General features: G+C 47.5%; 1 protein-coding gene across 4 annotated transcripts in view; it reads left to right on the top strand.

The window, feature by feature from the left end:
• Positions 1-21,080, top strand: part of GALNT13 (polypeptide N-acetylgalactosaminyltransferase 13) — a 50,840-nt gene extending 29,760 nt beyond the window's left edge. For 2 of the 4 annotated variants that reach the window (XM_039555148.1, XM_039555150.1), the window contains 6 exons: positions 4,094-4,274; positions 7,112-7,251; positions 9,766-9,864; positions 10,848-10,982; positions 14,427-14,456; positions 16,072-17,361. In XM_039555148.1, coding sequence (XP_039411082.1) covers positions 4,094-4,274; positions 7,112-7,251; positions 9,766-9,864; positions 10,848-10,982; positions 14,427-14,456; positions 16,072-16,257 — 771 coding nt within the window. In that variant the 3' untranslated portion in view covers positions 16,258-17,361. Of the gene's footprint in view, positions 1-4,093; positions 4,275-7,111; positions 7,252-9,765; positions 9,865-10,847; positions 10,983-14,426; positions 14,457-16,071; positions 17,362-19,789 lie in introns of those variants that run through there. The other 2 variants (XM_039555149.1, XM_039555151.1) reach the window with 2 other exon arrangements.
• The last annotated feature ends 3,497 nt before the right edge of the window (positions 21,081-24,577 follow it).

The raw sequence follows: 24,577 nt of genomic DNA, 5'->3' as shown, positions 1-24,577 counted from the left end.
ACTTTATCAGGGACAGCAAAGGGGTTCAAATCCCGGCTGAGGGAACAAATCTGTGGGAAGTTGGGAGCTGAGAGAGCCAAGGGATGGGGGAGGTTCCTGCAGCTCCAAAGCTGCCGTTATCCAGCGGGATTCGGGAATATCTCCAGTCAGGAAAGCACCGGGAGCAGGTCATGGCGTGGGAGATGACTGGGGTTGGAGTGAGGCACGGGGATGTTCCTGGAGCTGTTCTTGCATCCAGGATTTTATCACCAAGTGGGAGGGAGGAGGTGTGGGATTGGTCCAGAATAATGAAAATAACCTCCAAAAAATAAATCCCAAAAAATAACCCCAAGCCCCCATAATTCCCAAATCCTCAAAAACGTTACCCAGTGCCTTTGCTCTTCCTGGATCGTGTCTGACTGTCTCACCTGCATCCAGCTCCAGCACTATCCCAAAGAATAATGGAAAGGATTTCCAGCGTTTTTGCTCTCAGAGGCATTTCCAGGAGGAGCATCCATGGGGTATAATTGGATTATTTGGGGAAAATCCATGGTTTTTTCTTCTGGCTGCTTCTTGTTGCTGATGGGTCTTTAATGACTCCTTTTAGGAGTGTCTTTTAATTAGGGAAAAATAATAATAATTCCTGGCGGGAATCTCTTACAGCTCCAAGGGTTTGCTTTAGTCAAGGAAAACCTGATTTATTCCTAAACCTTATTTTTATTTATGGAATTACTGCAATTTTTAGTTTCCTGTTAAATTCTCCAAGTGTTTTTTTCCCCACTTGGAAAATGCCCTGGAAACTGGATGCTCCAAAAGGAATAACTATGGCTTTGGAAATGGAATTTAAAATAATCCATCTGTCAGAAAAAAAAAAGATTATTCCTTAGGATAATCCAGGCAGGGCTGGGAAAGGGAATGTGAGCTCTGAGGGGGGTAGGATGGGGTTTATTTGGGATTTCTGGCACTGCTGGAAGTGCAGCAGGGACAGGGAAAAGGGGATTTCCCAAGGGATGTGACAGTGCCGAGTTGTTCTGATCTCTGGAATACCTGCTTTGGCTGTTGTGGGAATTGTGACAGGAAATGGATATGGAGCAGGAAGGGTTAATTCCTTTAGAATCCAGTCAGAATCCTGGCTCTGGAGCCGGGCTGGGAGAGCTGGGAATGTTCCCCTGGAGAAGGGAAGGACACAGGGAGAGCTCCGAGCCCCTTGCAGGGCCTGAAGGGGCTCCAGGAGAGCTGGAGAGGGACTGGGGACAAGGCCTGGAGGGACAGGACACAGGGAATGGCTTCCCAGTGCCAGAGGGCAGGGATGGATGGGATATTGGGAATTGGGAATTCCTGGCTGGGCTGGAATTGCCAGAGCAGCTGTGGCTGCCCCTGGATCCCTGGAAGTGTCCAAGGCCAGGTTAGATGGGGCTTGGAGCAGTCTGGGATGGTGGGAGGTGTCCCTGCCCTGGAATGGGATGGATTGGGATGGGATTTAGTTCCCCTTCACATTCCAAACCATTCCCTGACTCCCTGGAGTCAAACCAGCGAGGGATGAATGCATTCCATAGTCCGTGTAGGGAACACAGTCCCTGGGTAGGGAATCCCTGAAATCCCGTAATCCTTAGGCAGGATGGGAACTTTTGGAAAGCAGTCACATTCCCAGGGAGTATCCCAGAAGTTTGATTTGTTTGGGATTTTTAAATAATATTGAAAAATCCCTTTTCCTAAGAGGAGGGTGCAGGTTCCCCCACACCCAATCCCAGCTGGCACAGGGATTGCTCCAAGGAGAGCCAAAAATGGGCTGGAAAAGTGTCCAGGAAGGGATATTTTAAAACAGTGGCATGGGAGGAATTTCCTGCCAGCTGGAAGGGGAAAACAGCAAGGGAATGCTGGGAGTTGGGATGGAGGGCACCTAAAACTGGCTGTCCTCCTTCCTGGCGTGTCCAGCTATTCCCAGATTGCTCCATGAGCACATCCATGGGGAATATTTCGGGATTTATTCCATGCTCCCAGGTCACTCTGGGAATACATCCCTGGGCTATATTTGGGATTTATTCCATGGACACATCCCTGGGGTGTATTTGGGATTTATTCCATGGACACATCCCTGGGGTGTATTTGGAGTTATTCCATGGACACATCCCTGGGGTATATTTGGGGTTATTCCCGGATTTCTCCATGAACACATCTGTGATGTATATTTGTGGTTATTCCATGGAATTATTTGGGGTTGTTCCATGCTCCCAGATTGCTCCATGGACACATCCATGGTGAATATTTCAGGATTTATTCCATGCTCCCAGGTCACTCTAGGAGTACATCCCTGGGCTATATTTGGGATTTATTCCATGGACACATCCCTGGGGTGTATTTGGGATTTATTCCATGGACACATCCCTGGGGTATATTTGGGATTTATTCCATGGACATGTCCCTGGGGTATATTTGGGATTTATTGCATGCTCCCAGGTTGCTCCATGAGCACATCCTTGGTGAATATTTGGGATTGATTCCCTGAGGTATATTTGGGGTAATTCCATGCTCCCAGTTTGCTCCATGGACACATCCCTGGTAAATATTCTGGAATTTATTCCATGCTCCCTCTGGTATTCCCTTCATCCCTCATCCCAAAGTTCCCCCAGAGTCACTGAGCAATTAAACTCTGGGATATTTTGCTGCTGATCCCACAGAACCCATCCCTCCTCATTCTCATGGAATTCTGGAAAAGGAGGGAGCCCTAATTAACTAAATCTGCCGTGGTTGCCATGGTAACTCAGGTCCCTGTCAAGGAGCTCTAATTCCAAGATTCCACCAGAGCTTCTGTTTAAAACTCCCCAAAAACTCAGGGATTTAATGCCAGGAGTGGCCTGGAAATAAAAGAATTGAAATAAAATAATTGCAGTAAATAATTGAAATTAAAAAATGAAGTAAATAATTGCAGTAAAAGAATTAAAATTTTAAAATGAAATAACTGCAATAAATAATTTAAGGAATTGAAATAAAATAATTGAAATAAATAATCAAAATAAAGAATTGAAATAAGAAATAAAAGAATTGAAATAAAAGAATTGAAATAAAAGAATTGAAATAAAAGAATTGAAATAAAAGAATTGAAATAAAAGAATTGAAATCATTGAAATAAACCATTGAAATAAATCATTTGGATCCTTCTGGCTGCTTAGGAGAGGACTAAAGCCCGGGGCACTGGTGGAGTCCCCATCCCAGAGGATTTAAAAGCCATGGATTGAGGACATGGATCAGTGGTGGATGTGGTTGATGCTGGACTCCGTGATCTTGGAGGTCTTTTCCAACCAAAATAATTCCAGGGTTCCCTGCCTGTCTCACTCCATAGTGATCCAGCAGCAAGATTTGTTATTTTATTTAAACCAAAGTTCTGAATCCCAGGATTCCATCACATTTTGTATTTGGGCATCACACCAAGGGCACGGAGCTTGTCCCGAGCATGGATTTGGGCTCCAGCACTGGAAGGGAAAATTTCCATCTGGGAAGAGTTCCCCACGTTGTCTTCGTTATTTATTATGGGATTTTTGGGATCTCACCTGCACGTGAGGCAGAGAACACACCTGGTATTCTGCACCTCTGAGGGGCTGGGATGTGCTGCTTTGTGTCCCTGTGTGTGACAATATCCCGGGAATGCTGGGGCTTTCCTCAGGGTGGCCATGGGCAGCATTCTTCTTGGAAAAACTTACATTCAAATACATCTATCAAATGTAAATAAAGATAAATATATAAATACAGATAATTGTATATAGAAATCGATGAACATTTGATATCTGTATGAGTGTGCAGGTAGAAGTTCTGCTCTGTTCCTTGATATATGATGGAATCCTGGAAAACCCATGGCCTCCATGAATCCATTAAAAGATGGGTGGGATGGGGCCTTGTTTGTGCTCCAAGGACACAAATCCAAGTGACCCTTTCCCAGCACTTCCACTCTGGGCACGTTTGTTGCCACGCAGAGCTGTATCCCTGAGTTTTCCCTTCGCATTCCCTTGAACTCCCAGATAAATGGCGTGGGCAGACGAACGGGGACGCGGCTCCCACGCCGCCAGCCCCTGCAGCGTCTGGGGCTGTTCTCTCCACCCTTGCCGTGTTCCCATTGCAGATCTGGCAGTGTGGGGGCTCCCTGGAGATCGTCACCTGCTCCCACGTTGGCCACGTTTTCCGGAAGGCCACTCCCTACACGTTCCCGGGAGGCACCGGCCACGTCATCAACAAGAACAACCGGAGGCTGGCCGAGGTCTGGATGGACGAGTTCAAGGATTTCTTCTACATCATCTCCCCAGGTAAGGCTGGATTTGGGATTGTCTCGTGGTCTGGAAAGCTTCCTGGAGAAAGGGAGCTGGAAATGTGAGGCGTCATGGAGTTGTTTAGGTTGGAAAAGTTCCCCAGGATCATCGAGTCCAACCATTCCCAGCAGTGCCAAGGGCAGCACTGCCCCATGTCCCCAAGTGCCACATCCACAGGGTTTTAAATCCCTCCAGGGATGGGGACTCCACCTGAGCACCCTTTCCATGAAGGAATTTTCCCCAATATCCAGCCTGAGGCCGTTCCCTCTCCTCCTGTCCCTGTTCCCTGCCAGCAGAGCCCGACCCCCCCGGCTGCCGCCTCCTGTCAGGGACTTGTGCAGAGCCACAAGGTCCCCCCTGAGCTCCTTTGCTCCAGCCTGAGCCCCTTTCCAGCTCCCTCAGGAATTCTCCAGCCCCTTCCCAGCTCCGTTCCCTTCCCTGGACTCCTCCAGCCCCTCAGGGTCTCCTTTGCCATAAGGGGAAAATCAAAAAGTGGGAGAAAATGTGAGGGGAAAGGAAAGTGAGGGAAGTTTGGGAAGGGCTCTGCTGCAGAGCTTTTCCCTTCTGGATCCTCCTTTGCTCCAGGCTGAGCCCCTTTCCAGCTCCCTCAGGAATTCTCCAGCCTGTTCCCAGCTCCATTCCCTTCCCTGGACACCCCCAGCCCCTCAATGTCCTCCTTGTGCTGAGGGGCCCAGGTTATCCCTAAAATCTCCAGGGTTTCCCAGAGAAGACATCAGTGGGAGGGACAGCAGAGGTGTTCTGGGTCATGGTCTGGAGAGCAGGAACCCTTTGGAGCACACCACCGGGAATTACCTTCCCTGCATGGGGTAGAGAGAGGCCATGGCCTTTGGAACTGATCATTGTGAGATAACTTTCCCATTTTGCCATCTTCAAACTTCCTTCCCATTGGAATTCCGTGGCAGCAGAGTCAGCTTCAATTTTCCCTGGAAAGTCAATAAGATCCGTGTGAGCTTTGTGCTTCAACTCCTGCTCAATTTGCTGGTGTTATCCCTCAGCCTGTTCCAGCTGCTGTTTTCCACAAGCTGCTCCAGGACTTTGGTTTTTCCAGAGGTTCAGGACATCAGGAACCAGCATTTAATCCCAGCTGGAAAGTTGGAGCTCTGGGATTCTGCTCATGGTATCCCACTTCTTCTGTGGCTGCATAGGATGTGCTCGTAGAATATTCCCAGTCCTGGAAATCCCTTAATGAGACAGGAAATTTAAATTTTAAAAAGTCTATGCTCATTTTAAATGCCTGGTAATGGTGAAAAAAAAAGATATTTATGGATCTCTCCCTCATGGATTTTGTCCCAACAATTTCTAAGGAAACTATTCCTTTTAAACAGAAAAATTAGGATGAAATGCCAAACGGCCTTTTATATTTATTGTGAGGTTATTCCTTGTTTTTCCATGAGGAAAAACTGCCTTTCCCTTCTGGAATGAGCCCAAATCCAGCTGGAATTTAGTGCTCCTAAGTGTTCGCTCTCTTCTTCCCAGTTACTCATTCCCAGGATTTGATACAAAATTCCAACAGAGAACCCTTGGAGAAAATGGGATTGCAGGGAAAGGGTGGAATTAGGTCACTGCCAGTGACAAGGTTTGTGTAATCCCAAATTTCAGTCATGTGGAAGAATTTGGGAATAGGTGCTCTCTGTATTCCCTGATCTGTCCCCAAGTTATTCATTAATATCTGTAGTAATTAATTGATAAATTATAATGAGGTTGTTCCCCAGCATTAAGAAGCAAATGGGGGGGGAAGGGAGAGGGGGGAAGGGAGATAAAAGGAACATTTTAATGGAAATTCTCCATAAAAAAAAGTAGGAAATAATTGATTTTTTTTTTTAGTAGGGCATTCTTAAATATCAGAAATACTCCTAAGTATTTTTAATTTGCTTTTTGATCCTTTTCCCTTCCTATTAATGAGGAAAATGGAGATCTCTGGCTAATTCTTCAGGAGAACAAAGGAATTTGCCTGTTGGTGATGAGGGCTCTGCTATCCATGGGCACAGCCTCATCCCCCAGCTCCTCTGGGAGCCGATTCATCCCATTCCTGAGCCAGGATCCCAGGAGAGAGAGGAGCTCCCAGTGTGAGACAGAACTCTCAGCATAATTGGGGGCACACCTCATGATTGTATCCCAAATTAAAAGTCAGGAGCAATCCCGATCCCTGTGAAAGTAAAATTCTGCTGGAAGAGAGCCCAGCTCTATTTTTTGGGATCTTGAGCATATTTTTAAAGGGTGCCTTCTTGTGGTTTTGTGTGGATAACAAGAACACCTTTATTTGGGCTGAGATGAGTCAGGAGCCAGAGTTTGTAATAAACCCAACCTGGATTTAAAAAACCAGGGAAAAGATCCCAAAGCAGCGAGGAAAACTCCCCTTTTGGGATTAGTGTAGCTCTGCATTACCAAGGAATTGGAGTTTTCCTTTACTAGTTTGGAATATGAAGAAATCAAGGAATTCCATGGTCCTGCCTTTCCGGATCGATAAACGGCCTGGAAAGGAAAAAGCTCATTTGCCAAGCATTTCACTTGGCTCCATTAATTAACTAATTAATGAATTATCCCGTGCACAGCTCCACAGAGAGGCAGCTGCTCATCCCTCACATCCTGTGCTCCCAATCCCAGCACGCGGATCTGGATCAAGGGGAGCTGGAGGTGGCTCTGGGATTTTCCCTGGCTGCTGATGTCTGATGGGCTCTTGTGTCCCGTTCCAGGGGTGGTGAAGGTGGATTATGGAGATGTTTCTGCCAGGAAAGCCCTTCAGGAGAGCTGGAGGTGGCTCTGGGATTTTCCCTGGCTGCTGATGTCTGATGGGCTCTTGTGTCCCGTTCCAGGGGTGGTGAAGGTGGATTATGGAGATGTTTCTGCCAGGAAGGCCCTCCGGGAGAGCCTCCACTGCAAACCCTTCTCCTGGTACCTGGAGAACGTCTACCCCGACTCGCAGATCCCGCGGCGCTACTACTCCCTGGGAGAGGTACGGCCCTGCCCTGGGGTGGAATAAACTGGGAAGGGCAGCAATCCAGTAAAGAAAGGAAACCAGTAAAGAAAGGAAACCAGTAAAGAAAGGAGACAAGGAAGTGAAGGAAAGCAGGAGAAGAGGAAACCAGGAAGTGAAGGAAATGAGCCTGTGCAGGAAACCAGTAGTACCACAAACTAGTAAGTAAAGAACAAACTGGAAATCAGTAAGTAAAGAACACCAGTAAGTCCAGGAAACCAGTTACTCCAGCAAACCAGTGAAGTCTAGGAAACCAGGAAAAGCAATAAATAAAGGAAACCAGTAAGAACTGGAAACCAGTAAGAACTGGAAACCAGTAAGAACTGGAAACCAGTAAGCAAAGGAAATCGATCTTACACATAACCAGTAACTACAGCAAACCAGCAAGTAAAGAAAACCAGTAAGAACTGGAAACCAGTAGTGCAGGCAGCCAGTAACTACAACAAACCAGTAGTACAGGAAACCAGTAAGTAAAGAACACCAGAAATTACAGGAAACCAGTAAGTGCAGCAAACCAGTAAGTCCAGGAAACCAGGAAAACCAGTAACTACAAGAAACCAGTAACTACAAGAAACCAGTAACTACAACAAACTGACAAGCACAAGAAACCAGTAAGAACTGGAAGCCCATAAGTAAAGAAAACCAGTAAATAAAGGAAACCAATAGTGCAGAAAACCAGTAAATACATAAAACTGGTAAGTAAAGGAAGCCAGTAGTACAAGAAACCAGTAAGAACTGGAAACCTGCGAGGAAAGAAAACCAGTGAGAGAGGAAACCAGTAACAACAAACCAGTAAGTGCAGCAAACCAGTAAACAAAGGAAACCAGTAGTAGAGGAAAACAGTGAGTAAAGGAAAAACCAGTAGTACTGGAAACCAATAAATAGAATAAACCAGTAGTACTGGAAAACCAGTAAGTAAAGGAAATCAGTAATGCAGGAAACCAGTGAGTAAAGGAAAAATGAGTAGTATAGGAAACCAGTAGGAACTGGAAACCAGTAAGTGCAGGAAAGCAGGAGGTGTCCAGAGCCAATGGGGCCATTCCCAAGGGCATGAGGTGGCTTTGGAGCCAGGACTCAGGTGCTGGAGTTCCCTCCTTGTCTCTTTGTTCTCTTTAGTTCTTATTTCTCTTGATTTCTGTGTTGCTTTACGTCCTTTTCGAGGGGAAGTTGCTCTTCCAAACGTGTTCCCTCTCCTTAAAAATCTCCCTTTGAATGGAGTGTCTGTTCCAAATGCTCACCAGCCACACTGATCTCCCAATGGAGCAGGAGACTGGAAGAGTGAAGTTTGGCATTAATATTTTGACACGAGGAATATGCAGCTGTTGAGGGGAACCTTCCATCATCATTTATTGCTTAGAAAGAGACTGAAAACGGCTTTTTTGGGATTGTTTTGGTAAAGAAATGTTTGTTCACCGAGTGTTTTCCAGCCTGGAGCTGAGGATCATGGACATTCCTGCTAATCCCAAGGTTCTGGGACCACCAGGAGCTGGAATTTCTTTCAAATCCAACAAATTCACAGTTAAAAATATTCCATTGGGTTGTTCCTACTCTGCCTTTTAAAAGCTCTGGAATGGGTTGATTTAAATGTGATGGGATAACAATCAAAGGATTGGATGATGGAATAACACTCCAAGGAACAAATGGCTTTTTTTGACAGCCAGGGAAGCAATTTCCCATTGAAATTTGCCATTGTAGGCAGGGATAAAAGGCACTGGAGGATTCCCGGTTTAATCCTGCCAAAACAAAGGGAAGTGTGGCTTTCCAGCGAGGAAAGGACTTGTCTAAGGAATGTCAAATAAAGTGGGATTGTGCCACGTTGGCAGGCTGGAAAATGGGAAGAGAAAGGCAGAAAATAGTGATTAAAACACCTGATTTGTGCAGTGGGGCCTCCGTTTCCATGGAAACAGCAGCTCAGGCAGGAGCTGGGAATGCAACCCCTGCTTGGCTGTTCCAGTGGAGCAGAAAGAGGGAATTTTAGCCTTAGAGCAGAGAAATGGGGGAGTTTTAAGGCATTGGAAGAGCATTTTTTGGACATTTTCCTGCCTTTCAGCAGAGATTTGGGCAGGATTTGGTCCATCCAAGCTGGAGCAGCAGCATTAGGTCACAAATGATCCGTGTCCTGCCCTGGATGGGCTTGGCCAGGCTCCTCCTTGGCCCAAATCCAAGGGAAAATGATGTAAATCAAACGGGATCAGCACCAGGCCTCAAAGTGCATTTCCCAAGTGAGGATTTTGTTCTTTTCAAGGATAAACAGGGAGAAAAAGAGTGGAGATTTGAGATAATCATCCTGAATTCCCTCGTGGCTTGACATGGAATGGAGCTGGGACAGTGTGAGGTGTCCCTGGCCACGGATGAGCTTTGAGGCCACTTCCAACCCAAACCATTCCATGGCTCTTTGGGAACGTGATCTGTTTACAAAGTGCAATTTGCTGCACAAATGGGACAGCTCCAGGAAGTTTTTCAGGGAACATTTCACCTCTTTTCCTTCTCCAGATCAGGAACGTTGAAACCAACCAGTGCTTGGACAACATGGGCCGCAAGGAGAACGAAAAAGTGGGATTTTTCAACTGCCACGGCATGGGAGGGAACCAGGTAAACAAAACCAGGGAAAAGTGGCTTGTTTGGCCAAGAATTCCTTCAGAATATTTAAAATATCCATCTCAATTCTGGTTTTGTGTGAAAATAATGGAAAAATAATCAATGAGAGTTCCGAATATTCAGGATTTTAAGAGTACTCAGCCATTTTGTTCCATTTCAGCTCCAAATGTTTTGGGAATGTTGGTGCATATCCATAGGAAGTATCCCAGGGAATATATTGAATATAATCCTGCTGTCATTTAATAATCAATTCAACATTCCAGACACGAGCATTAGGGAATTTGATCATGAATTTGAATTTATTTTCATGCAAATGAAAGGGGCAGGAATCTCCATGAATGTGGCTGGATCCATCTGTTCCGAGTGTGTGTAGGGAAGAGAAATATCCAGAATATTCATGGAAGTTCAGTTCTTTAGTGGAATTCCAATTGTGGGAGTGGGAAAGTGGATGGAATTCTTTGGTCTTGTGCCCAATGACTCTGGGTTAATTAGAATAAAATTTGCATATCCCAGTGGGTATTCAAATTAGCAGGGCTGCTTCACGTGGGGTTTGGGGTGTAAATTATAATTAAGGGGCTTTTAAATTAATGAAATGAATTATATTTTAATTCATTAGAAGTTTCAATTAATTATGTATATCATTTTCCGGGGGGCAGTGCCAGTCTGGCATGGCCACCATTCCCTGGTGGCTCTGGGATTCCAGCCACCTGCTCCTGGGGAAAGGCTGGGATGCTCCATGTTCCCATCCCTGATTTATCCTGGAGGTTCATCCCAACTCCTGCCATTCCTCCTGTCCCTTCCTCCATCCTCACTTGGCCTCATTTTGCTGCTTTTGCGTTGGAAAACCTTCCCCTTCTCCTGAATTCCAATGGATTTCTCCAAAGAAAGGCTCCTTCAGCTCCTGAGACACCCCGGGGTCGCTTCCAGGGCTGGCTTTGGAGCCTGCAGCCCTTTCCCAGCCCCGCTTTGTGTTCCAGGTGTTCTCCTACACGGCGGACAAGGAGATCCGCACGGACGACCTGTGCCTGGACGTGTCGCGGCTCAACGGCCCCGTGCTCATGCTCAAGTGCCACCACCTGAGGGGCAACCAGCTCTGGGAGTACGATGCCGAGGTATCCCGGGGCTGGCCGTGGTTTTGGGACAATCCCAGGATCCCTGAGGCTGGAAAAGCCCTCCCAGCCCATGGAGTCCCAGCTGTGCCCGATGCCCACCTTGTCCCCAGCCCAGAGCACTGAGTGCCACCTCCAGGGATGGGCACTGCACCATTCCCTGGGCAGCCATTCCAATGTTTAAGAACTCTTTCCGTGGGGAAATTCCTCCTCATGTGCAGCTTGAGCGTGGAAAAGGCCTCCAAGGTCATCAAGTCCAAGCTGTGCCCCATCCCCACCTTGGCCCAAACCAGCCACGTGCAGGAATTCCTGGGACACTCCAGGGGCGGGGACTCCACCATTCCCTGGGCAGTTCCAATCGCTGACCACCCTTTCCATGAGGAAATTCCTGCTGCTGTCCACCCTGCCCCTCCCCTGGCCCTGCCTGAGGCCGTTCCCTCTCGTCCACATCTACCTTCAGTGTGGATTTGCTCCTGAGCTGATTTGATGATTCCCTGTGGAATTTTCTGTTCTGCATCCCAGGAACATTCAGCATCTCCATGTGATTCTGAACTGGAAATTCCCACCTGGATTTCCCGAGGGGCTTTGCATCCAGTCAGCCTTTCCTTGCTGTGGGGCACCGCCCCCTCCTCGCATCCTGGTGGGAGGACTCTGGGAATCCACGGCACTGCTGATTCCCAAGGAAAAAATCCATCAGCTCATGGAGAACTGTTCTAGGCCCCTCCTCCCTCCGTGTCCGTGCTGGGAGCAGCGGGAAGGAGCAGCCTTGGGAACATCCAAGGGAATTTGAGGGGAAAGCCCCGCTAATTCCGGGGTGTTCCCCTTTGTCCTGTGGGATGTCCCACCTGAGCCTCCCTGGCACAGCCTGAGGCCGTTCCTGGTTTTTCCTGGAGTGATGGGGATGTCCCTGTGGAGCGGGGTGTTCCTGAGGGAAAATGACTCCACTGAACGCCAGCTTCCAGGCTGGGGCTTTATTTTCCATGTAACAACTCCATACATTCTCATTTTAGTGGGATGAAAAAGTCTGTTCTGGTTTAAAAAGCCTCGTTCCCAGGAGCTGCCGCTGGGCCTTGTTTGGGAATGGAAGAATTGTGGGCAGTTTTTACAGAAATGAAGGAAAACCCCAAATTCCTTTCAAGTTCAGTGACGTTTTCCCAGTTTATTTATTCCAGTTGTATTAAAAGGTGGTTGATCCCTTTCTGGATCCCAGTCTCCTCCTCAGTTTGGCACCTCCATGAGGCGGGAAGTGCCTTTTCCCAGGATTTAAAGGGAGTTCATGTTGAAGAAATGGGATGAAATTCCCAAATTAATATAAAAGAAGTGTGGAATCTCAGGATTTTATGGCCAAAAATCCTTCTTTTTAAGGGAGACAGGAGATGAAAATTAAAAATTCATGGAAAGACTTGTCCAGCCCTGGCAGCTCCTCATTCCCAGAGGGATTTAGGAGCCATGTGGACACGGGATAATGGCAGTGCTGGGAATGGTTGGACTTTGGGATCTTGGAGGGCTTTTCCAACAGAAACAGTTCCATCATTTTCATTTGAACCCCTTTTCTCTTTAACAAGGAGATTCTTTTTCTCCCTGCACACTTTGCAAAGTTTGGGTGGTTTTGGGAATGTTCATTCCAGCAGGAAATCCCTGGAATTTCAGGTCTTGCACCTTCCTTCTCTTCATTCCTGAGGAAATGAGGATGAAAATTGATTTTTAATCCGTGTTTTATTGGTTTTGATGGATATTAAGGAACATCCAGAGGTCCAGGACATGGATTTGGTGTCCCAGGTTCCTGATCCATCTCCAAACCCAACATTCCCTTGCTCCCAGTTGTCCCAGAAGATGCAGGCAGGGCTCCAGGGATCCAGGCTGGTTTTGTTTGGAGAATTCCTGGGGGATCCCGCTGGATCCAACATTCCTGATGCAGCAGGATGGTGGGATCTGCCCTCTGCCACTGGCTCAAGGTGCAGCACCTGAAAACACCAGATCTTCCCACCCTAGAACTGGGATATTCCACATTGGGCTCAGCAATTCCTCAAGGGATAAATGGAAAAATATCCATGTGAAAAATGAATTCTGTTGGATTTTTCCATGGCTGCAAAGGTGGGAAAACACTGATGGATTAGCCGTTGGATTTTTAAAGGTATTTCCAACATTTCACAGGAATTGGTGTCACCTTCCTGCCTGGAAAGCTGGAATTCTTCCAATAACACACACACAGGGAATGGGCCGGGTTTTCCCTTAAAGTGAGCAGGATTTCCCAGGAATTGTGTAAATCCCGGCTCGGCCATGAGATGGAGCTCCTAGAACAGGAATACTCTGGGTTTTCATGGCATCTCCAAGGGTTGGCCACTTGTTCTCCTGGAAAACATCCCATTGCATTCCCTATCCCTGGATTTCTTGACCAAATCCTTTTATTATCAATTTTCCTTGGAATATTCAGATATTGCCCATTTTCCCTTGTATTGCTTTATTTCCATTAATTATATATTTATTGGTGTATTATTAACCTCCAAACATTCCTAATACCCAGGATTGATTTCCCAAGGACACAAACAGTTGTGATATTCCAATTTTTTTTTTTCCCAGAGAAACAGTTCTGGGATATTGCCTGGATCCCTTGTTTGGATTAATTTGGTTTTCCAGTGGGATTACACTGATTGTTCCTTTCCTTGCTTATTCAGGAATTGCACAGAGGGATTTGGGGTGGTTTTTAGGAATTCTGACTTGGCACTGGACAACAAAAGCTGGACATGGAATAATCCTAAAAAGGGATTTCCCAAAGGGACTTTCAGGGAATTTTCTATGATTTCCTGCCATTATTAATTTTTTATAATCTCATAATTGAGTTTAATTTGTGTTATTTCAATATTGCATAAAATTCCAGGCTCCCACAGCCAGGGTGATTCCCGTTGTGGCATCCAGGGAAACCTCTGGATGTGGAGAGGGATGAAATCTTGGCACGTGACACGCAGGAAGGAATCCAGGGAAAAAATAAGGCTGGAAATGTGTCACAGGTGATAGGAAGGAGTTGAATTCCTTGTGGATGGATGGTGATGATGTCAGGGTTTGTCCCCGACAAATCCCTCAGGGTTTACTCCTGGCAGATCCCTCAGGGTTTACTCCTGATGGATCCCTCCAGGTTTATTTCTGACGAATCCCTCAGGGTTTATTCCAAGGCTGCCAGAGCTCCAGGAATGTTTGGACAACGCTCTCAGGGACAGGATGGGATTGTTGGGATATCCTGGCAGGGTTGGGGGTTGGATCAGTGATCCCTATGGATCCCTTCCCACTCAGAATTCCATGGGTTTTTCCTGTATAATTGCCACTGTTTGCCCCTAATCGCAGTGTCCTTGCAAAGCTGTGGAATTTCCATCCGGGGAGAGCTGAGGGGCTGCACAAAAGATGGATCTTGGGTCTCTGACTCCACTTTCCTTTTGTCTTCCCTTCCCTCAGTATTTTGGGAAATGGGAATATAGCTTCGAGGTAAGTCTGGTGCCATCCCTGTGCCGCATCCCAACCCCTGGAGCAGCTCCTCCAGCAGCGCCTGTAGCAGTGCCCTCACTCCGTGCTTCTCCACAGCTGCTGCTCCAGCATTCCAGAGCTTCCTGCTCCCTGAGCCAGGCTGGGAGAGCTGGGAATGATCACCTGGAGAAGGGAGGGATCCAGGGAGAGCTCCGAGCCCCTTGCACGGGCCCCAGGAGAGCTGGAGAGGGACTGGGGACAAGGCATGGAGGGACAGGACCCAGGGAATGGCTTCCCAGTGCCAGAGGGCAGGGATGGATGGGATACTGGGAAGGAATTCCTGGCTGGGAGGGTGGGGAGGCCCTGGCACAGGTTATTCCATGGCTGCCCCTGGATCCCTGGCAGTGCCCAAGGCCAGGTTGGACATTGGGGCTTGGAGCAGCCTGGGACAGTGGGAGGTGTCCCTGCCCATGGATTGGGATGGGATTTAATGTCCTTCCATCCCAAACCATTCCATGAATCCACATACCAGGAAAAGCCTGCTTGGATTCCCACCATCACGTTTATCTTCATGTGAGGAATCAGCTACCTTTGGATATTTCATATCCTGTAAACACCTGGGAGAGAATTCTGAGTCCTTTATTCAAGGACCTCTGCTTTCCCTGGAAAGATTCACAGACAGATGGGAACAGGGAGCGCTGATCCCGAGTGATCCAGCCCTGATGTCCCTGGCAGTGACTCCAAGTGACATTTTAGGGACACTTGGCCTTGGTATTTTTAGTGGCTCCTTTATCCTCACGTCACTTTTTCCATTCCCAAGCCAAAAACATGGAAAAAGAGAGGGTGAGGGCTGGGATGTGGGAAGAGCATTCCAGCTGCTCCAGCCCTGGTGCCACAGTGATGGGGTGACAGTGGGAAGAGTTTAGGGAAGGGGAAGCTTCCCTTCATCTCACCCCACCTGGAGTTGGCACCAGGAGGGAAAAGCTGGAATTGTTGGGAAAAGAAGTCAGAAATGTTTAATTAATTCTATTTTTAATTGGGTCATTCCCAAATGGGATTCAGGGTGGCTTGTGCAGGAAAAACCCCATCTGTGCCTGGATCTTTGTAGTGGGGAATTGCAGCAATCCAAGGGGCTGGAGAGGCGGGATTGGGAGCCACAACCTGCTCTGGATCCTGGGAATGGTCTCAAGAGCCGGGTGGAGATTTTGGGTGGAGCTAAGTCCATGAATTTCCCTCTGGATATTCATGTTTGTCCCTGGAGCATTCCCAGTCCATTCTCCATCAGTAACTTTGTCCCTGGAGCATTCCCAGCCCATTCTCCATCAGTAACTTTGTCCCTGGAGCATTCCCAGCCCATTCTCCATCAGTAACTTTGGCCCTGGAGCATTCCCAGCCCATTCTCCATCAGTAACTTTGGCCCTGGAGCATTCCCAGCCCATTCCCCATCAGTAACTTTGGCCCTGGAGCATTCCCAGCCCATTCTCCATCAGTAACTTTGGCCCTGGAGCATTCCCAGCCCATTCTCCATCAGTAACTTTGGCCCTGGAGCATTCCCAGCCTGTTGTCCATTAGTAACTCCCAGTCTATCCCTGTGTGTTTTCCCTGCTCTTCCTGCTGAGCATTCCCGGTTTTCCAGAGGCGCACATTCCTGCACATCATCACGCAGTCGTGCCTGACGCTGGGCAGGATCGAGGACGGCTCCCAGGGCCCCACGGTGGAGGCCTGCGATGGCAGCCCCCTGCAGACCTGGATCCTCAGGAATTATTCCCGCCTGGAAGTCTTTAGGAAGATTTACTACAGCCCCACTGACTATTTCCTTTAGGGACGTTGGGATTGGAAGGAAATCTGGGATGTAGTGGGGTAAGGAATTCCCAGGGAGTCTTCCCGCGCTGGTCTCTGCTGGAGGAGCTCGGCGGGATTTCTGGCTTGTTTTATTTGGAGGTGAAACGTCAGAGGTTTTTAACTTCTTGTATCTTTTGGAGGGTCTAAAAAATGTTCATTTGTCTGTAATTGGTAGATTTCCGTGGAATTCTTTCATGGAATTTTCATGGATTTTTTTTCATTGGATTTCTCGTCGAATTGTATGGATTTTTTGGATGGAATTTTCATAGGATTTTCTTAAATTCTTTCGGAGAGTTTCCCCAGAACTTTCATAGAATTTTCTTACAGTTTTTCATAGAATTTTCTTACAGTTTTTTTTCATAGAATTTTCATAGAATTTAATGGAATTTTGCATCGAATTTTAATAGGATTTTCATCAAATTGTGTAGTTCTTCCTAGACTTTTTCATGGAGTTTTCATAGAATTTGATAGAATTTTTCATATCATTTTCATGTAGTGTAATATCATTTTAAAATATCATTTCCTCAGGCTTTCCTTAGAACTTTCCATGCCATTTTCGTAGAATTGGATGGAATTTTTCCACACCCTTTTCATATCATTTAACAGAATTTTTTCATATTGAATTCTCCTATAAAACAAGACAGAAGGGGATTTTGTAGCTTTAGGATAGAACAGATGTTTAGTGTTGGTTCTTAGTTTGTCTTAGTGATTATTAGTTACTAGCAATTATTAGTGTTAATTATTATTAGCTTTAATTCATTTTAGATGAATTAAGCTCCCTTGATCTCCTGCTGTCACCGGGATTGTTCCAACCTGCAGGAGGTGAAGGTTTGGTTCTTATTCCGACACATAAAAATCATTCCAGTTGCAAAAGATTTTCTCAAAAAGGTTCGGCTTTTCCTGGAATTCTCTGTGGAATTCTCCGTGGGACTTCTGTTGGATTTTCGTAGAAATTTCATGGGATTTTCGTAGAAATTTCATGGGATTTTTGTGGGATATTCATAGGCATTTCATGGGATTTTTGTGAGATTTTTGTGGGATTTTTGTGGGATTTTTGTGGGATTTTTGTGGGATTTTCGTGGGATTTTCATGGGATTTTCATGGGATTTTCATAGAAATTTCATGGGATTTTCATGGGATTTTCATGGGATTTTTCAGAGATTTTCGTAGAATTTGGTACATGTTTTCATAGAGTTTTTATATAATTGTTCCCAGAATTTTCATCGACTTTTTCATGGAATTCAGAGAGAATTTATTACACTCAGTGGAGGAGCCCAAGGAGAAAAACCAAATTCCTTGCAGGAATTTCCCAGCAGTTCAGTTGGAACGCCAGAAAAAAGTCTTTTTTCATATATTTTTAAGATTTGATCTCTATAGGTGTTCTTTTTACATATTTTTATTTCTAGATAAAAATAAAACTGATACAAATACATGAACTTTAATAGATATCAATTGGCACTGCTGAACACCAGTGTAGGTTTATTATGCCATCTAGGACTATAAAGCCACATTAGTCCATAAATATGATATTATACAGAAATGTTACAAATAATGAACATAAATGGTGTTTGTGAGCCCTGGGAGCACCAGACACTTGTTAAAATGATTCCTGATTCTCCTTCAGTTATAATATGATAATATTTGATACTCATTTATATTTTATATTATTTTCTGCTACATGATTTTTATATTAGCTGATATTTCATAATATTTTAAATTATTTTATATTAATTTATATTTTATATTATTTACATTCTTCTTATATTATTTTTATATTAGCTGCTATTTCATAATATTCGATATTATTTTGTATTAATTTATATTTTATATTATTTATATTATTCTTATATTATTTTTATATGATCTCATGTTTCGTATTGTTCTATATTATTTTATATTAATTTATATTTTATATTTTAATATTCTTTTTATATTCTCTCATATTTCATATTATTCTATATTCTATTTATATTTATATTTTTTCCTGCTACATTATTTTAATGTTATTTTTATATGATCTCATATTTCATATTATTCTAATTTATATTGTTTTATATTAATTTATATTTTATATTATTTTCTGCTACATTATTTTTCTATTATCTGATATTTGATATTATTCTAGATTATATTATTTTATACTAATTTATATTTTATATTATTCTTACATATTATTCTTTATGTTATATTTGATATTCATCTAGATGATATTATTTTATACTAATTTATATTTTATATTATTCTTACCTATTATTCTTCGTTATATTTTTATATTCATCTAGATTATATTATTTTACATCTTTTTGTCTTATATTTTATATTAATCCATGTGATTTTATACAATATATCAATCTTAATATTTTATATTAATCTATATTATAGTATTTATATCTTATATTTTTATATTATATATAATCTTTTTTATTATTTTCTATTATTTTATATTTTCTCGTATTTTTTAGTCTTTTCTATTTTTTACACATTTTATATTTTTTTTTGTTATATCAGTATTTATCCTCCTGGGTGAGCCCAAGCCCTCAAGCAGCTCCCACCATCCCAGCCCCCCTATCCCTAAGGCAATCCCAAGTTTGCCCTCAGCCCGGGCTGTTTGGGATGAATTTTGGGATTAATCCCTCCTTTCTCCCCTGTCTGGGAGCCTCCAGGATTTTCCTGCCCATCCTGGTTTTCCCGCTTTGTTCCCTTGCCATAAAATCGGGCTCTGCTCCAGTGGATGCTCTGCAGGCAGGAGTTCAATCCTGAAATTCCCCATTCCCAGGGGTATTGGGAGAGCTGGGAATGTTCCCCTGGAGAAGGGAAGGACACAGGGAGAGCTCCGAGCCCCTGGCAGGGCCTGAAGGGGCTCCAGGAGAGCTGGAGAGGGACTGGGGACAAGGCCTGGAGGGACAGGACACAGGGAATGGCTTCCCAGTGCCAGAGGGCAGGGCTGGATGGGAGATTGGGAATTGGGAATTGCTGGCTGGAGGGTGGGCAGGCCCTGGCACAGGGTGCCCAGGGAGGGAGGGAGCAGCCCTGGCTCAGCTGGGCTGTACCTGCCCTGTTACTGAAGTGCAGAATTTCCTGCTCAACTTCCCAGGATTGCTCCGGGAATTTGTTCTCCCAGTGCAACAGTTGGTGTTTTATTCCTTCCCCATCCCTCAGAAATGTGGTGGCAACAGAAGGGGTGTCCCAAGAAGGAAAAATGCCCTGGGAACAGGAGCGTTTCCATGGAATAGTGAGCAGATACATTTCCATCAGCTCACAAACATTCCATGTGGCCACGGAGGCCAAACTCCTCCATCCAGCAGCTGTGCCTTGGCAATGAGAGTTCCTTGGAATTGCCTTCCCGTTGCTGGGGGATGTGTTGGTCCAGCAGAGCTGGGTGGCTCCATGTGGGACGAGGCTGGCAGGCCCTGCGTGCTCCAGGAGGTTCCCATGCCGCGCCCGGGCCGGGCCTGAAGGATCTTCCCGACGGGATGTTGGGATTCACGGGAATTCTCTGTCGCCCCTTGCAGAAGCTCACCCTGAGGCACCTGAACAGCAACCAGTGCCTGGCGGAGCCGTCGGAGGAGGACCGGCTGGTGCCCACCATGCGGGAGTGCGGGCCCGGCCCGCCCAGCAGTGGCTGCTGCGCAACATGACCCTGGCCGCCTGAGCCCGCCGCTCCCGCCGTGCTGGAGAGAGCCCAATCCCGACCCCAGCCGAGTCACGGGGGCTTCCCGGTGCCACAGGCGCCCCTGGACCCCTCGGAGCCTCCGAGTGATCCAAGGCCTGCTGGTAGCGACTCCAGCGTGCTCCAGAGATTCCACAGGCACCATCCGCTGGAGAAGTTGGGATATGGAGGTGGGGCTGTCACCATGGAGAGGTGGCCCAGTATAAAAGGCTTTGTGGCACCAGTTTGGCACTGGGAGCCATGCTGGGAGGCGTGGCTAGAGCTGGTGGGATGTGCTGGGCTCTCCTGGAAAAGCTGGAGGAGATCCTGGAGAATATCCTGGAGGACCTTGGGTGTTCTCTCGTGCCCAGCGGGATTTGGCAGCACCAAAGCTTCCTGGGTTGTGCTGGGAAAAAATGGGATCTGGTGCTGGGAAAACCAGGCCAAGACTGCACTTCACCAGGAATCCCAACAGGAGACACGGGAATGCCGAGGGGAAGGAACAGCACACACGGGACCTCGCAGTGGCACGGAGGGAACTGTCCCCTCCTTGCATGGGACTGGAATTGTCCTCTCCATGGGAATGGAACTGGGGCCGGAGCTGGGGCTCAGGGAACAGCTGGAAGGACCCAGAGTGCCCCTCTGAGGCCCCAGAGCCTGGAGAGCCTCCATCCCTCCATCCCCAACTCATCCATGAATCCCTGCATCCCGCAGGCCGCAGGCAGAGCTCAGTCCCTGCATCCCCTCCCAGCTCTGCCTCCAGCTGTTCCCGCTCCCGTAGGAACCACAGAGGCTCCTCTCTGCCTTTGGGAATTTTGGGGCTCGATCCTTCTGTGGGCGTGGCTGTTCCCAAAGCGCCGCTGGCACTCGGGAGCTGCTCCCAGCCGGGATGTGGGGACAGGGCCTGTCCATGCGGGGACATTCCCGAAATGTGTGGGGGACATTCCTTTGGGGGCCACCCCAGTGCAGCTGTGTCCCTCTCTGGGCTGGGATTTTGGGAATTCTCAGTGCCCAGGGGCTTCAGGAGACTGAAATCCCAGGGCAGCGGGATCCCGGCAGGCGTAAGTGGGGAAACACTTCCCAGGATTTCCCTCACAGTTCCCACAAACCTCTGTAAATGCACTGGGTCATTAAAAATGCCGGTATTTTCTGTATCCCGCTCTGGTGGTCATGGATTCATCCTGGGATATCTGGGTATGGTGAGAACTGCAGAGGAAATCTGCTGGATACACAGCGTGAAATGGGAAGCAGGAGGGAGTTAAACTGGGAAAAGGGATTGCTGGGCGTGCATGGAGCTGGAATATCCTGGATTAATTTGGAGTGGGGGCTCATCTCCAGCCTCGCTGCCCAAATATTCCCGCTCCTCATCCTCAAATCACCCCCAAAATACAGAATGTGGCTTAAAAGCTCCCCAGAAAGGGGAGATTTTATTCTGCTTTGTAAAAAGAGCAGGAAAACATCAGGATCGAATTGAAACAGGAATTTCCATGCAGGAAAAAAGGAATCAATTATTTATTTCATCTCCTTCCCGAGGGTTTTGGCCTCACCACAGCCCTGGGTGGGTCCTGTGGCCGGGAATTTGGGAAGGAGGAGGTTGGGAACGTCCTGGGGACTGCGGGGGAGGGCGGTGTCACTTCCCTGTGGAACACCCCCGGCTCCAGAGGGGGACAGCTCCACATCCGTGCCCCATCCCAAGGTTCCTCGACGTCGGAGCTATGTATAGAATCCTAATTAGAAATACAATTGATACATGAATATATAATTTCAGAATTCCTACACTGCTGCAGCGCCCTTCAGTCAATTACATCACCAAAGGACTAATTAATACCTCGTTTAATGAGATTCCCCGCATCCAGAGTCTCTTCCTTATCTATAACCCCAAATAAATCCCCTTTCCCAGTAATTCCGTGTTCCAGGCTGGCTCTGCAGGTGACACCGAACCCCGGCCAGGCCCAGCCTCCCGGCTGATAATTAACGGACTCTGCAGAGGGGCAATTAACTTAATAATTAACTGCTCCTCTTAATGACGGGCTGCGGAGCCTGGCGGTGAATCACCTGGTGATCCCTTTGGGAGGGATGAGTGCCAGTGTGGAGGTATTCCCCTTTTTTTTTGGAATTTCTCAGGAATGTTAATTATTAAGATTGACAGAAGATGACAGAGAGGGAAGCAACCTCCATCGCATTCCCTGGAAATCTGACTTAATCCCTGTCTTTGGGATTTATTTAAGGGATTTAGGGATTCTCCCCTCTGGATGAAACCCTTCAGGATGTTTCTGGGGTCAGGAAAATCCTGGCATTGGTGCCATGGCCGCCTGCTCCAAGTCCCATTTCAAACTGGAAAAGATTTTTCCAAGGGAAAACAGCAGGATCAGCCCTCAAATCCATATCCAGGCACCTTCCAGGCAGTGGGATTGGATGAGCCAGGTTTGGGAATGTCTCTGTTAATTCAATAATTAATTTAAGCATTTTATCTGTCGTCATCCCTATGTCAGCTGAAGCCTGGAAAAGCTTCCAGGTGCTGAAATCGGGGAATTGCAGGTAAGAAATGGAACTGCAGGAAAAGGAGCTCCGGAGGGAATTCCTGCGCAGGTGAGTTTAAATGGACCCAAACACAAACCTCGGACCGTGGGATGGGAAAGCTCAGCTGGAATGTTCCGCTGGGATGGCAGCAGGCTCTGGGCAGGGACACCTCCCACTGTCCCAGGCTGCTCCAAGCCCCAATGCCCAGCCTGGCCTTGGGCACTGCCAGGGATCCAGGGGCAGCCACAGCTGTTCTGGGAATTCCATCCAAGCCCCTCCCCACCCTCCCAGCCAGCAATTCCTTCCCAATATCCCACCCATCCCTGCCCTCTGGCAGTGGGAAGCCATTCCCTGTGTCCTGTCCCTCCATGCCTTGTCCCCAGTCCCTCTCCAGCTCTCCTGGAGCCCCTTCAGGCCCTGCCAGGGGCTCTCAGAGTGAGGCAGATGCAGCTTCCCGCATTTTTTCAGGAACGGGGCAGATGTGCGGCCTCACATCTGTTCCGGGCCGCTCCTCCCTCCGTGTCCGTGCTGGGAGCAGCGGGAAGGAGCAGCCTCGGGACATCAGAGGGAATTCGAGGGGAAGGCACCACTAATTCCAGGGTGGAATGTGCTGGGCTCTCCTGGAAAATCTGGAGGAGATCCTGGAGAATATCCTGGAGGACCTTGGGTGTTCTCTCGTGCCCAGCGGGATTTGGCAGCACCAAAGCTTCCTGGGTTGTGCTGGGAAAACCCAGGAAAACCCCGTGGCTCCGGCACGGCGGGATCAGCTGGGAGTTCTGTCAGTCCGGGGGGAAGAGCTCTCCCAGGGCTCCCTGGAGCAGCTTCCCGTCGCCAGGACCCTTGGGGTGGCGCTGCTCCATGGCCGTCATTCCTTTCCCACTCTTTCCTCGTCTCCCCCCGGATGGCAGGACACGGATGCTGGGAATCCGCTCACCCCAAAAAGCAGCGATGATGCGGATTTTAATTGCAGTAATTACAGGGAATGGCTCCCCTTGGATTGTCACTGTACGGATCACATGGAAGCTGCCCAATTCCAGCCCAGGGATGGGAAAGAGGTGGGAGAGGCCTCTGGGAAAGCAGGAGGGATGGAGGAAGCCGAAATGGGAGATGGAAAGCTGGCGAGGCCTGAGGATCTCTGAGCCAGGAGGGTTCTGGCAGCCTGGCACTGCTCAGCCAGAATTTGGGATGAATTCCACCCAGGATTCCCTTTAAGTGGGTGGGGAAAGGAATGGACAGCGTGTGTTTCAGGGAGAAAAGGTTGGGAACAGGAGAATGGGAATAGAAAATAGAAAAGTGAGAAACTAAATTCATTTTCTGGCAAAAAAAATAACCAGAAAAAAATAACAGAAATGCAGTGGCAGGAAAAATCCTTGGGAATTATTTCTGAGGAAGGTGAAGGGATAAAGAGGCAATGAGGTGTGGCTGGGCTCTAGCACATGGCTAAAAGCTGACAATCCAAGTTTTCTCTGGAGCACCAGGAGAAGGAGTGGGTGAGGAGCACCCTTGGATGCAGCCTGACCCTTCGGAGCAACCCCAGCTCCCTTCCCACCCAAACTGTTCCATGATTCCCTGTGTATTCATCCAAACTTTGGGGCTGATTTCCCACTTCCCACCAGGTCTGCATCAGGGCTGAGCTTTGTGGCTCTGCTACTTTTAGGGATTTCCTTCCCAGGTGGAAGGGGCTGTGTCCCCTCTGTCCTGGCACTGCTGTGAGGATCGAAACACTCGAACAGCTTAGAATAGAATAGAATGCAGTGAAGGGAACAATGGGATAAAAGGGGATGGGATAGGATGGGATAGGGTAGGACAGGATAGGATAGGAAGGAGTGGGGGTGCCCGGCCTCCCCTCGCCCCCTCCTGGTTGGTTCTGTGGGAGCTGGAGTCCCTCCGGGGGTGGAGGAGGAGGAGGAGGGATGGAGCCCCGGGTGAGGATGCTGGGGGGAGGATGCTGGAGAGAGAATGATGGGGAGGAGGAAGATGAGGGAAGGATGCTCGGGGGAGGAAGATGAGGAGCGCACTGAGGATGGCGAGGGTGAGGAGCGAGATGTGCGCGGCAGACGCTGCGCGGGGTCAGAGGGGGCGGACCTCAGGGTGGGGCGGGTCCAGGTGCGGTGCGCGGGGCGGTGCGCGG

Source organism: Corvus cornix, chromosome 7 (genome assembly GCF_000738735.6).
Source record: "Corvus cornix cornix isolate S_Up_H32 chromosome 7, ASM73873v5, whole genome shotgun sequence".
In the NCBI taxonomy this organism is placed as follows: domain Eukaryota; kingdom Metazoa; phylum Chordata; class Aves; order Passeriformes; family Corvidae; genus Corvus; species Corvus cornix.
This window is presented reverse-complemented; position numbering and strand designations above follow the sequence as displayed.